Raw genomic sequence first — 14,878 nt, forward strand, 5'->3', positions numbered from 1 at the left:
AGGTTCCTCAAAACTTAAAAATAGAAATACCATTATGATCCAGTAATCCCACTACTGGGTATTTAAAGAAAATGAAAACGCTAATTCAAAAAGATATATGCACCTGTTCTGTATGGATAGATGTTTTTGTGATTTGTCCCGCATAACCGACCACCTGGACCTGCATGTACACAGGCAGGCTAAGGAATGTTGTTTGTGAGACTCATGCTGTGTGAATAACCTTGGGAGCCTGGTTGTTTGAAATACATTATCTGGCCTCCAGGTCAGAACTGGCCCTTCTGTTCTGGATGCCAAGGGCTACAAATCTTGTCGCTCATCCCCTCCTGCTCCATGCTGGGCTGGCTCCCTGAAATGGAATCCTGGAGGGGAGGCAGACACACAAAGCCCTTGAAAATATAGAAACATGATAACATGGAAATACAGCTTGTTCCAAACTGCATGTAGGCAAACAAATGTTTAATTTCAAACCTTATTATTTGCCCTATAAATATGGCCCTTATGGGAATGATCAGTTGGAAGTCTCGCCTGAGGGGAGGATGCTCTGCCAGGGCTTCTCAGTTGGGGCTCCAGCCTTGCTGAAGTTTCCATGGGGCTTCCCCAGCTGATGAGGTTGGATGTTGTAAGTACCTGGTTTGATGTGACTTTGCCTTATTCTCATTTATTGCCTATTGTTACCTTCATCTATATGTAGATCCTTTTCCTCTTCTGTTTCTATTAGGTTTCTATAATAATAATAAACCTTTCTTTCCTTTTCGAAATGGAAACATGGCTGCTGAGAATCTTTTGTTCAGAACAGCAACCCTATGTTTATTGCAGCATTATTTACAACAGCTAAGACATGGAAGCAACCTAAGTGTCCATCAGTAGATAAATGGATAAAGAAGATGTGCTATATTTACACACACACACACACACACACACACACACACAATGGAATAATACTCAGCCACAAGAAAGAATGAAATCTTGGGGCGCCTGGGTGGCTCAGCTGGTTAAGCGGCTGCCTTTGGCTCAGGTCATGATCCCAGGGTCCTGGGATCGAGCCCCGCATCGGGCTCCCTGCTCCGTGGGGAGCCTGCTTCTCCCTCTCCCTCTGCCTGCCTCTCTGCCTACTTGTTCTCTCTCTCTCTCTCTGTCAAATAAATAAATAAAATCTTTAAAAAAAAAAAAGAAAGAAAGAATGAAATCTTGCTATTTGTGAGAACATGAATGGACCAAGACAGTATTATGATAGATGAAGTAAGTCAGAGAAAGACAAATACCACATGATTTCACTTATTTGTGGAATCTAAAAAACAAACAAAGAAAACAGAAACAGACTCATAAATACAGAAAACAAATTGGTGGTTGCCAGAGCACAAGGGGTAGAAGGATGAGTAAAATAGGTGGAGGGGGTTGGGGGGTATAGGCTACTAGTTATGGAATGAATAAGTCACATGGATGAAAGGTACAGCACAGAAAATGTAATCAATGATATTATAGAAGTGTAGTGTGGTGACAGATGGTAGCCACACTTGTGGTGAGCACAGCATGATATACAGACTTGTCAAATCACTGTGTTGTACACCTGAAACTAAGGTAACATCATTCCGCCCCATAAATGCCTATCTTTAAACCTTAAACCCAAGATCACACTCCGCATGGTACAAAGGAGAAATGAAAGCAACTGACATGACTGGATCAAGTAGGTCTGTTTCTCTGAAGAGAGAAGTGGGAAAGGACTCAATCCAATCCTATGCTCACAAAGCAGAATGGTTGCTAGAGCTGCTCTCATTAATTAAATTGTTATTTTTCTATTTAAAACCCAACTATGCTATCCTGTGCTCTTTGTAGATTCTCTACTTACTGATTTTCTAATCATTAACATTTAAACTACATAAAATGGGGGTGCCTGGGTGGCTCAGATGGTTAAGCATCTGCCTTAGGCTCAGTTCGTGATCCCAGGGTCCTGGGATCGAGCCCCGCATCAGGCTCCTGGCTCAGCAGGGAGCCTGCTTCTCCCTCTGCCTCTCCCCCTGCTCATGCTCTCTCTCTCTCTCTCTCTCTCTGTATCTCTGTCTCAAATGAATAAATAAAAAAAGTAAACTACATAAAATGCCACATCTAGGAAAATGAATATGGCCATGCAAACTAAGCAGGGAAGCTGGCTAATGCTCAAAACAATATGAAGCTTCTTTTTTTTTATTAAAGTAGTTAAAATAGTCAGTAGCCCATATTGGCCCATAGAAAACTATTTTTAACAAACATGCAAGAACATATGGGAACATAAATATGAATGGAAGAGTTTCAATGATGCTGGTAAAAAAAAGGATGCTGGTACTTTAGTCTGGTGAGAACCATTTCCAAAAAAAGCAGGGGTTGTAGTTTCAGGAGGAAAATTCCAGCCTGAAATCACCACCCTAGAAATCACATTTTCTCCCACTGATAGAAGGATATGGTATCTCCCTGCTCTGAAGCTTCCAGAAGCTCTCTCTTGCCCTGATTCTACAAAAAAGAACACATGCTTGCTAGCTACCATTTTTGTACTCTATTGTTAGCCACATGATCTATTATCCTATATTAGTTTACAGAAACTAGTAGTGACAAATTAGAGTTCTTGAGTTATTCAGGGAGATGGAAATAAACCGAGGTTTATAAAAGCTGTGAAAAGTTTTACATAAGTTAAGGTCTCCCCGCCTACGTCTCCTGAGGCTGTCTGGACAATTCTGAAATACACCAAAGGACATCTGATGGTCTTGAGAAAAACCACGAAGGCTGTGGTGCCTGACACATAGCTGGTACAGACAGATTTTCTTTTGGGATCTATAGTTTTAATAGCTATCCCTGTTATACTATCGAGTGACTATAGTCTCATCCACCCAGTGTTCTTGAGCCTTGAGGAGCTGCCAACTTACGGCCCTGACCTCTCTTCACCCCCAGGCTCAGGCGCTGGTTACCTGACATTGTGGGGCTGCTTGTCACAGGACAGCACAGTGCTTGCAATGGACTGCTGCAGGTGCTGTCGCTGCCTCCTCAGGATCTGCTGGAAGTCATCTTCCAGAGTCTGTACCACATAACGCATAAAAAGGACTCGCCCAGGCAGATTCTGTCCCTGTGGGAGAAAAAAATGAGAAGTATTTCCTTTCAATTTCCTGATGACAGTGAGTATTGGGCTCTCATAAATATGAAGTCCAAGGGAAGGCCACGTGTCAACAAGTGTGTCTGTACCTAAAAGCAGCTCCTGAGAGAGAGCAGGCAGCGTAGGTCATTACAAAAGAGGGGAAATAGGGCAGTCTCGGAGTCTGGAGGCTCAGGACTATAGACTTCCTAATTTTAAGAGATAGATAACCGAGAAGTCAGTCTCAGGATAAACCCCAAACTGTGGATATCAAAAGAGACAAAAACTGGCTCCTAAATGACCCTGTTGAGCTGCTGGATCAAGCAACCATGATGTCCATACCACTGCTAAACTTCTAGTAACATGAGCTGATGCATATCCTTATTGTTTTTGCAAGTCTGCGTTGGGTTGTTACAGGTGAAATGATCCTAACAGAAAGCCCAACAGATGCAGTAAAGAATGTGGGCTTTGATGGCACACAGACCTTATGTATTTATTTTTGTTTGATGTTTTAAACTCAGATCCACACCTTATTCAACTTGCCCTTCTGAGTCTCAGTGTCTTTGTGATTTACGTGGTGATAACCGTAACGGTACCAAAACCAGAGTAAGCACCTGTGACACACCAGGCAGACATGTACCATTTGTTTGTCTCCCTTTACTGGGAGACAAGTGCTGGGACCCAGGCCCAGGAGCTCAGGCTTTGAAAATTCGAAGAATAAGGCCCCAAAACATTTCTGGACTCTTTAGGAAACACTAGGGGGTAGGCATATACTCTGAGAATATACACTCATGGACTAGGGTATGGTTTAGTCAGCAGGAAAAAGAATGACCATTGCAAGCACAAACAGTTTCTTTCTTTTTAAAGAGGAGGTGGGGATGGATAATTTTCTCTTCCAAATGTGTATATTTTTTTCTCTAATCCTCGTTAATTGGTGCAAATGATTTTTTAAAAACCAAGTACTTGTGCTAGATTTATGACGGAAGTCTTCCACTAACACCACTCTCCTCTACTGCTTGCCCCAAGTACCCTAGAGGGAAATTTTAAACTCTTTCTTCTGAAAGTTACCCTAAACATCTTTAAAAAGCTGCTCTTATCACTATTTCTTGATTTATTAACTTTAGACATTACCTATTGGCTTTGCTGTGCTAGATAAGGATTAACTCACTTGTGCCATTTCCCTGCTTCTCTTCCTAAAATAACTATCTCAATTTATGTTCCATCATCTATAGATAGTATCTCTTGACTCCCCACTTGGGATAAAGATAAAGATGTTACAGCAACCCTACTATTCTCAGAGATCCTATCCCTTTTCATCTCCTAATCTTTATCTTCTACGCTTTTCTGTTTTCCACTGTCAAGGCTAATACACTTGTCTTCTGTGCTTTGTATATAAACTGATTCTAAATATTATAACTAAATAGTGTTTACAGTATGAGGACTATGTTAAAATTATTTACTATGGCACAGGAGAGAGATTCTGCTGGCTATGCTTTTGAGAGAGAGAAACAGCTGGGTTACAAGGCCTTTTCTGTGGGGACTAGCAGCCTTCCTTGGACTGATGGTGGAAATCCACACAGTAGTATACTAAGAAAATCATTCCTTTCTTGTGAAGCTTTATGATTTTCCTGAAGTTTCTTTTTTTACCCTCCCTACATTGCCTACAGTGAACACTTTACTTCTTTCAACTCAAGAATGGTGTTGAATCTTGAGAATACCCTTCTTTTCCAATTTTTTTCATTTTTATTATTGAAAAACCTTAAAAATTCACCCATTTTAAATGTACAGTTCAATGATTTGTTGTAAATTTATTGAGTTTGGCAACTATGACCATCAATTTTTAGAACATCTTCATAGGGGTGCCTGGGTGACTCAGTTGGTTAAGTGTCCAACACTTGGTTTCAGCTTAGGTCATGATCTCATGGGTCATGAGACTGAGCCTCATGATGGGCTTCACGCTCAGTGCAGAGTGTGTTTGAAAAGTCTCTCCCTCTCCCTCTCCCCCTACTCATGAGCACTATCTCATTCTAAAATAGATAAATCTTAAAAAAAAAAAGAACATCTTCATAACTGAAATAAGATCGCTCATGCCTGTTTACAGTTAATTCCTGTCCCCACCTCTAGCTCCAGGCAAACACTCCTCTACTTTCTGGCCTTACCGATTTGCCCTTCTGGACATTTCATATATGCAGAATTATACAATATGTGATCTTGTGTATGTGGCTTCCTTTTACTTAGCTTAATATTTTTTTGAGGTTTGTCCATGTCTTAGCATGTATCAAGAGCTCTTTCTTTTTTAATAGTATTCCCACATATAAATATAGCACATTTTGCTTATCCATTCAACTGCTGATGGTCATTTGGTCTGTTTCCACTTTTTGGCTATTATGAATAATGCTGCTATGAACATTCACATGTAAGCCTTTATTAGACATATATTTTCATTTTGGGGGAGTCAGTACCTGGAAGTGGAACAGCTGGGTCATATGATAAGTTTATGTTTAATTTTTTAAAGAAACTGCCAAACTGTTTTCCAAAGTGGTTGTACCATTTACATTCCCACCAGCAATGTATGAAACTTCCTGTATCTCTACTTTCTTGGCAACATTTGTTATAGCCTGTTTTCTTTTTAAAATTTTTAAAAATTGTGGTAAAAAACATGTAACAGAGTTTATTATTTTAACCATTTTTAAGTGTACAGTTTAGTATTATTAAGTATATATCCATAGTTGCAAACAGATCTTTTCCATCTTGCAATATGAGACTCTATACACATTGAACAATAACACCCAATTTCCCCCTCCCCCAACCCCTGGTAACCAACATTCTATTTGTTTAAAAAAAAAATTTTTTTTTTTTAATTTAAGTAGGCTCCACGCCCAGCGCAGAGCCCAATGTGGGGCCCAACAGGGGGCCTGAACCCACGACCCAGAGATCAAGACCTGAACTGAAATCAAGAGTTGGAGGCCCAACTGACTGAGCCACCCAGGTGCTCCCATTTGTTTTTTATATTAATATGACTACTATAGATACTTTGGGTGCATCAAATTATATACTGTCTTTTTTTGTGACTGGTTTATTTCACATAGTATCTTGTCTTCATTATGCTACCATCCATGTTGTAGCATATGGGATGATTTCCTTCCTCTTTAAAGCAGAATTAATATTTCATCTTATCTGTATATACCACATTTTGTTTACCTAGTTATCTGTTGATGGACAGTTCAGTTACTTCCACTCCTTGGTTATTGTGAATATGCTGCTATGAACATGGGTGTGCAAATATCTTTTCAAGACCCTTCTTTCAATTCTTTTACATATATACCCCTGTGGGAGTATATGAAGTGGGATTGATGGATCATATGGTAATTCTATTTTTAATTTTTTGAAGAACCACCATATAATCTTCATAGCGACTATACTATTTTATAATCCTACCCACAGTGGGCAAGTGATCTAATTTCTCTATATCCTTGCCACTACTTATTTTCTGTTAAAAATTTTTCTTTTAATAGTACCCATCCTGATGGGTGTGAAATGATATCTCATTGTGATTTTGATTTGCATTTCTCTGTGATTAATGATGTTGAGCATTCTTTCATATGCTTACTGGCCATTTGTATATCATCTTTGGAAAAATGTCTATTCAAGTCCTTTGCCCTTTTAAAAATTGGGTTATTTTGTTGTTCAATTTTTCCTTTAATTCTGTCAGTTTTGTAGTAAAATGTTTAAATGTTGTTGAATTATAGTTCTTTATATATTCTGGATATTAACCCCTTATCAGATATGTGATTTTTTAAAAAGATTTTATTTATCTATTTGACACAGAGAGAGAGAGAGAGAGCACAATCAGGGGGAACAGCAGGCAGAGGGAGAGAGAGAAGCAGGCTCCCCACTGTCCAAGGAGACTGATGCAGGGCTGGATTCCAGGACCCTGGGATCATGACCTGAGCTGAAGGCAGATGCTTAACCAACTGAGCCACTCAGGTGCCCCCAGATAAGTGATTTTAAAAATATTTTCTCCCATTCTATAGACTGCCTTTTCACTCCTGTGTTCTCTGATGCACAGAAGTTTTAAACAACTTTGATATAGTTCCATTTGTCTATTTTTGCTTTATTTGCTCATGTCTTTGGTGTCATATCAGAGAAAACAATGCCAAATTCAATGTCATGAAGTTTTCCCCTATATTTTCTCCTAAGAGTTTTATAGTTTTTGGTCTGATGTCAGAGATCTTTGTTCCATTTAGAGTTAATTTTTGTATATGGTATTAGATAAGGGTCCAACTTCATTCTTTTGCATATGGCTATCCAGTTTTCCCAAAACTATTTGTTGAAGAGACTATCTTTTCCCCATTGAATGGTCTTGGCACCCTTGATGAACATCACTTGACCATACTCACAAAATTTTGCGGGGGGGTTCTCCATTTTATTGCACATGTCTATATGTCTGTTTTTATGAGATTACCACACTGTTTTGATGACTGTAGCTTTATAATATATTTAAAACCAACAAGTATGAATAGTCCAAATTTGTTCTTTTTCAAGATTGTTTTGGCTATTCAGGGTCCTCTGAAATTCCATATGAATTTTAGGACAGATTTTTCTATTTCTGCAAAAAGAGCTGCTGGGATTTTGATAGGGATTGTGCTGACTCTGTGGATTACTTTGGGTACTAATATCTACTAATATCTTAACAATATTAATTCTTTCAATCTATGAGCATGAGATATCTTTTTTTAAAGATTTTATTTATTTGACAGAGACAGAGAGAACAGGAACACAAGCAGGGCTTGGAGTGGGAGAGGGAGAAGCAGGATTCCTGCCAAGCAGGGAGCCTGAGGTGGGACTGGATTCCAAGACCCTGGGATCATGACCTGAGCCGAAGGCAGACGCTTAACCATCTGAGCCACCCAGGTGCCCTGAGCAGGAGATATCTTACCATTTATTTATGTCTTCTTTATTTTCTTTCAGTAATGTTTTGTAGTTTTCAGTGTACAAATTGTTCATCTCCTTAGTTAGGTTTACCCCTAAGTATTTTATTGTTTTTGATACTTTTGTTAATAGAATTGTTTTCCTAATTTTCTTTTCAGATTGTTTGTATACAGAAATGCAACTGATTTTTGTGTCTTGATTTTGTATCCTGCAACTTTGCTGAACTTGTTTATTAGCTCTAACAATTTTTCTGTGTAGAATCTTTAGGGTTTTCTTCATATAAGATCATGTTATCTATGAACAGAGATAATTCTGCTTCTTGCTTTTCAATGTGGATGTCTTTTATTTCCCTTCCTTGCCTAACTGCTTTGGTTAGAACTTCTAATACTATGTTGAATAGAAGAGACAAGAGTAGGTATCCTTACCTTATTCCTGATCTTAGAGGAAAAGCTTCAGTATTTCACCACTGAATATGATGTTTGCTGTGGGTTTTTCCATATAGTGCTTTTATAAGATAGTTTCTTTCTCTTCCTAGTTTGTTGAGAGTTTTTATGATGAAATGTGTTGAATTTTGTCAAATGCATTTTTTTTGCATCAATTGAGATGATCATGTGGTTTTTGTCCTTCATTCTGTTAATGTAGTATATTTCATTGATTGATTTTTGTATATTGAAACATCCTTGTATTCCCAGATAAATCCCACTTGATTATGATGTATAATCCACATGATATGGTGTTGAATTTTGTTTGCTAGTATTTTGCTGGGGATTTTGCATCAGTGTTCATAAGGGATATTGGTCTGCAGTTTTCTTCTAGTGTCTGTATCTGGCTTTAATATCAGGGTGATGCTGGTTTCATAGAATAAAGATACTTTATTTGATATCTATCTTTTAAAATCTAGTGGGACTTAATTAGTGGCCTAACATATGGTTTTATCCTGGAATATGCACCATGTGCACTAAGAAGAAGGTGCATGCTGTTGGGGGTAGAATATTCTGCATATAACTGTTAGATCTGGTTGGTTTATTACATTGTTTAATTTTTTCTCTTTCCTTACCTATCTTCTATTCTGGCTATTCTATTCATTATTGAGAGTGGGGTATTGAAGTCTCCAATTATTAACATAGAACTGTGTATTTTTCCCTTTAATTCTGTCAGTTTTTCCTTCGTATCTTGATGGTCTATCATTAGGTACATAAATATCTATGATTGTTATATCTTACAGCTGTATTGAACATTTTAATTAATATATAATGTCCTCCTTTGTCTCTTGTAACATTTTCTGATTTAAAGTTTATTTTGTCTCATATTAATACAGCCACCTGTGCTGTTTTGGTTACTATTTTCATGGAATATCTGTTCCCATTCTTTCACTTTCAATCTACTTGTGTCTTTGGATGTAAAGTTGAGTTTCTTGTAAATAGCATGTAGTTGGATCATGTGTTTTTATCTATTCTGCCAATCTATGTCTTTTGATTGGAGAGTTTAATCCATTTACATTTACAGCAATTACTGATAAGGAAGGATGCACTTCTGTCATTGTGCTATTTGTTTTCTAAATGCCTTACAGCTTTTTTGTTCTTTATTTCCTGCATCATTGTCTTTTGTCTTTAGTTGACTTTTTAGAGTGAAAGTTTAAATTCTTTTGTCATTTCCTTTTGTGTATTTCTATAGCTGTTGTCTTTGTGGTTACCATGTGATTGCATTTAATATTCTAAAGTTATAATACTCTAATTTGAATTCATATAAGCTTAACCTCAATAACATATAAAAACTGTTCCTTTACAGCTCTGTCACCCTTTTGGTTGTTGATGTCACATAACCACATCTTCATACAAAAGAAATTAATAGTTCTTTTAAATGCATTAGTATCTTAAATTATATAGAAAGCAAAATGTGGAGTTTCAACGTTATAATAACACTAGCTTTTAGACTAGTATTAGAATTAGTCACTTAACCATATACAAAATCAAATGTTATAAAATGTTGTTAAAAATAATAGTAGTTTTTATAATTGCCCATGTATTTACCTTTACTGACATCTTTATTTCTTCATATGGCTTCAAGTTACTATTCAGTGCTTCATTTTACTCTGCAGGACTCCCTTTAGGTTTTCTCGCTGGGCAGGGCTGGTGGAAATGAGCTCCTTCAGCTTTTGTTTATCTGGGGATGTCTTTATTTCTGTCTCATTTTTGAAAAATAATTTTGTTGAATAAAGGAATCTTGGTTGAGTTTTATTCTTTAGCACTTTGAATATATCAGCCCACTACCTTCTGGCCTCCAAAATTCCTGATGAGAAATCTGCTGATTATCTTACTGAGATCCTGTATGTGATGTGTTGTTTCTCTCCTGCTGCTCTCCCTCATTTTTGAAGGATGGTTTTGCCGGATATAGTATTTTTGGTTAATAGCTTTTTTTTCCTTCAGCACTTTGAATATATCAACCTACTGCCTTCTGACTTGCAAGGTTCTGCTGAGAATCTGCTAAAAATCTTATACAAGCTCTCTTGTATATGGTGAGTCATTTTTTTCTTGCTGTTTTCAAGATTCCGTCTTTAACTTTTGACACTTTGAGTATAATATGTCTTGGTGTGGGTCTCTGGTTTAACTTCATTGGAGTTGAGCTTCATAAAATTGTATGTCCATTTTTTTCCACAGATTTGGGAAGTTCAGGGTCATTATTTTTTCAAATAAGCTCTCTGCCCCTTTCTCTCTTCTCTTTGGACTCCCATACTGCATATATGGTCCACTTAATGATGTCCCATAGTCCTTTAGGCTCTCTTCAATTTTCTTCATTATGTTTTCTTTTTGTTCCTCTGTCTCAATGACTTCAAATGACCTTTCTTCAGGTTCATAGACCGTTTTCTTCTGCCTGTCAAGTCTGCTGTTGAATCCCTCTAGTGAATTTTTCAATTCAGTTATTATACTTTTCAGCTCCAGAATATGTTTGATTCTTCCTAATAGTTTTTTAATATTCTCATTTTGTTCATGCATCATTTTCATGCTTCAGTTAGTCATTTCTCTCTCTGTTCTCTTATAGCTCCTTGTGCATTTTTTAAAAAAGATTTATTTATTTATTTTAGAGAGCATGTGTGTGCACACCTATGCACACATGAACAGGAGGGAGGTGCAAGAGCAGAGGGAGAGAGAGAATCCCAAGCCAACTCTGTGCTGAGCACAGAACCTGTTGCAGGGCTCGATCTCATGACAACCTGAGCAAAAATCCAGAGCTGGATGCTTAACTGACTGAGCCACCCTGGCACTTCTCCTTGTGCATTTTTAAGATAGTTTAAAAACATTCTTTGTTAGGAAATTGAGAAATCTGTTTTTCTTTATGGTTAGTTTCTGGAGCTTTATTCTATTCCTTTGACTGGGACATATTTCCCAGTTTCTTCATATGCCTTGTAATCTTTTGTTGAGGCTTAAGCATTTGAAAAAACAAACACCCTTCCCAGTCTATCCACTGAGTTCATGCAGGGTAAGATCTTCACCAATTAGCCTGGATAAAGGTTCTGGACTCTCTCAGAACTTTTCAGGGGTTGTGTTTTCTCTGGGCTTGTATCTGTGCTTTTATCTGTCTTAATTTTCCAAATGGCTTGCCTTTGTTTCTTCTCAGGAGTGCAATTTCTTGCTCCCCTGGTACCTGCCCGTGGAACTACAAAATCGCTGAAGCTCTAACATGTGGCAGTGCTCATCTCTCTTTTCAGCAGCTTCCAAATTATACCAATATTCCCATCAGTGGTCTGAGTCAGGTGAGACAAAAACTATCCTTTGGGCAGCTCCCTAACAAGCCAGGGCACTGGACTCAAAGTTCACTCTTTTGTTTCCACCCTGAGGGAGGAGCTGAGGCATGTGAGGTTTCCTCCCAGTTGCACCATGCTATGTTGGGTAGGCGAGGGGCATGGACACACAAAATAACCCCAAATTTCCTATTCCTTTCATTGAGTCCTTTCTTGATTATGCATTCTCTTGGGTACTGAAACTTCTCAATTGATCTCCAGAGTTTTCACAAAAGTATTCTGGTCCATATGTTTTTCTTAACTTGGCATCTCCATGGGAGAACAATAGCCTGGAGCTTCCTTGTCTATCATTTTGGTGATGTTTCCCAGATCATTCTTTTTTTTTTTTTAAGATTTTATTTATTTATTTGACAGAGAGAGACACAGCGAGAGAGGGAACACAAGCAGGGGGGAGTGGGAGAGGGAGAAGCAGACTTCCCGTGGAGTAGGGAGCCCAATGTGGGTCTCAATCCCAGGACCCTGGGATCATGACCTGAGCCGAAGGCAGACACTTAATGACTGAGCCACACAGGCGCCCCTCCCAGATCATTCTTAAAGCCCTAAATTATTTTGCTCCAATTTGGATTGAATGCTCTCTAGGTCTACTATTCACCATGATTTTAAGAATTCTCTTTATTATTCTCTTGGATTAGATCTAGTGTTCCCTGGATCCTGTGCCTCCCTCTTTATTATCCCCCATTCTTTTGACATATACCTTTAGCCAAAGAAATGGGGTGTAGGGATATTTTTTCAAGTTCCTATATGTCTTTATGTTACACTCACACTTGAATAATAGTTTGGCTGAGTTTAGAATTCTAAGTTGAAAATAATTTGTTCCATCCAAGTGCTTTGGGTGAGCAGACAGAAAGCTGGCAATTTAATTTAGGGATCCCTAAAAGTCGGAATGCAAAAGACTTTTTCTGGAATACTAACTCTATACTAGGTGCCTTTGTGTATGACAGATGGTTCATTCAATGTTTTTACACAATAAATCCTCTGACTTTTTGCCTGAAATTAGGTAGTCTGATGACTGAACTTTCTGTACTCAAGAATGGAGAGGTTGTCAGTTCTATCTACAGACTTTCAACAAATTTACAGCCTATGTCTGACTCCAACCCTCTTATATATATTGTGTTTCTGAGTTGAAAACTCTCTGCTCTAAAGGGTACATTTCCTTGCTCCTTGGCTGCATGTATTATAGCCTGTGGCTTTCTCTGCCTAGCCTCACCAGTAACAATCCTACATTTCCTTTAGTTCTTCTAGTTTTCATTCAGATCTATTGCCCTTCCCCTTATTTTCACTGCCATGGATTTATATCTTTCTCTGTTCATTTACTATTCTTTTTAATGGGATCTCAAGAAGGACAGGGATAAGCGAATATACTTAATTTTGAATTGGAAGACAGCACACACCATTTCAATAGGAATTTTTTGGTGGGGGTGGGAGTATAAGGAGGGAATAAGGGCAAAGACTTTACTATCAGATTTGCTGTCACTTTTGTTTCTAATTAAAACTTGTGCAAAAGATACACCCTCATAATTGTTATGTTACCTCTTCCTCCATGACATAAGTGAGCAGCTTCCAGTCCCACTCCACTGTCTTGGCATTAGCTGGATGTAGCCTGAAAGTCAAGTGACATCAGTTAGAATTCTGGAGAGTTCAGTCGAAGAGGGGATGTGATGTGGAAAATGACAGAAACAAGAAACCTCCTCTTATCCTCACTGCTCTTGCCCATCCTTTGACATGATACCGTGTCATCTGAGGGTAGTGGAACTTTCACTATTCACTTCTCTTTTGGAAGGCATTAGTACCCCAATTTTGCCTTGAAGAAATCAATTATTTATTTCTCTAGCCCATTAGCTTCATCTACCACATTCCTGGGATGAAGCCTGTGAAGCAGTTAGCCAATCATGATATTCTATCCTTCAGTTCACAGTGATTGGTTCAAAAATGAGCTCATGTCCTATGTTATACCAATTAAAACCTACAAGACTCAATTCAGAACTCTTGTGTAATTATAAAGGAAGTGGACTCTCTCATAAAAGCTGGAGCCTGAGAAGACTACTGTGTAGATCCTGAAAAGAGGAGCAAAGCAGGGCTGAAAAATGGATCCTGGTAACCATTTTGAACTGAATTAAGTCTTATTCCTAGGTTTCTAGTAACATGAATAATTAAATTCTCTGTTATCAGCTGTTAAAGCTAGTTTGGATTGGGTTTCTTGTCACTAGCAACCCAAATAACACTGACATACTAATCACCCTCTCTAATGGTTAGCTGAAGCAAGCTTAGGCAAGAGAAAGCTGTGCCCTGAGTCCAGGTTCCCTAGGAGATTCACCAACATCTAAGGTTCATACTGTTGAATTTTCATGAGAAGCATATAGGCCTCCTTTAGGACATCCACGGTCTCAGAGCCACTGAGCAGGATTTTCTGGATGATGTGAGCCACAATTTCTCTGGGTGGGTAATGCTGCGGTGACACAAAGTCCATCAAAAACTGCACTGTCCCCAGGGGAAAATTTTCTTCAATGGTGTTTGTTACCATTCTTAGTCTTCGATGAGGAATGGGTTCTAATTTTTGACCCTTACTCTGTAGAGATAAAAAGAAAGAAATTAAGATAGGTTTCTACAGACATAAAAACAAGAGGTTCTGAAATAGGTTGAAGACAGCAAAATTTTCCATGCATTTGAAATATTCATAATTAAACAATAAAAGGACTGAAAAGCCTTATCTAAAAAACTTTTAAGGACATGGGAAAATACTTATATTATGTTAAAAAATAAGAATTCAAGGTTGTACACATAATATGACTGCATCTGTGCTAAAATATAGTACAGAAAAGAAACTACAAAAGAGTCAAGAGCTAGCTTAAGTTGATTTGAGTGAAGGTGAGAAGATAGGGGTAGTTATGATACTATATCAGATTCTGAAATAAAGAGATGAAGAAATATGTTTTAAATATGTTTTATTGTTGGGGCGCTTGGGTGGTACAGTTGTTAAGCGTCTGCCTTTGGCTCGGGTTGTGATCCCAGGGTCCTGGAATCGAGCCCCACATTGGGCTCCCTGCTCGGCG

At 38.2% G+C, this 14,878-nt stretch overlaps 1 protein-coding gene across 1 annotated transcript in view; it reads right to left on the bottom strand.

The window, feature by feature from the left end:
* SIMC1 (SUMO interacting motifs containing 1) overlaps positions 1-14,878 on the bottom strand; it is a 132,190-nt gene that overhangs the window by 27,204 nt on the left and 90,108 nt on the right. Inside the window, exons 5-7 of the mRNA XM_028102675.2 lie at positions 14,162-14,394; positions 13,359-13,428; positions 2,937-3,091 (exon numbers count right to left, since the gene is read on the bottom strand). Of these exons, the coding sequence (XP_027958476.2) occupies positions 2,937-3,091; positions 13,359-13,428; positions 14,162-14,394 (458 nt within the window). The remainder of the gene's footprint in view (positions 1-2,936; positions 3,092-13,358; positions 13,429-14,161; positions 14,395-14,878) is intronic.

The sequence above is a fragment of the Eumetopias jubatus genome, unplaced genomic scaffold (genome assembly GCF_037043125.1).
Source record: "Eumetopias jubatus isolate StellerSeaLion01/CBP00866 unplaced genomic scaffold, mEumJub1_p1.0 scaffold_5, whole genome shotgun sequence".
Taxonomy (NCBI): Eukaryota; Metazoa; Chordata; class Mammalia; order Carnivora; family Otariidae; genus Eumetopias; species Eumetopias jubatus.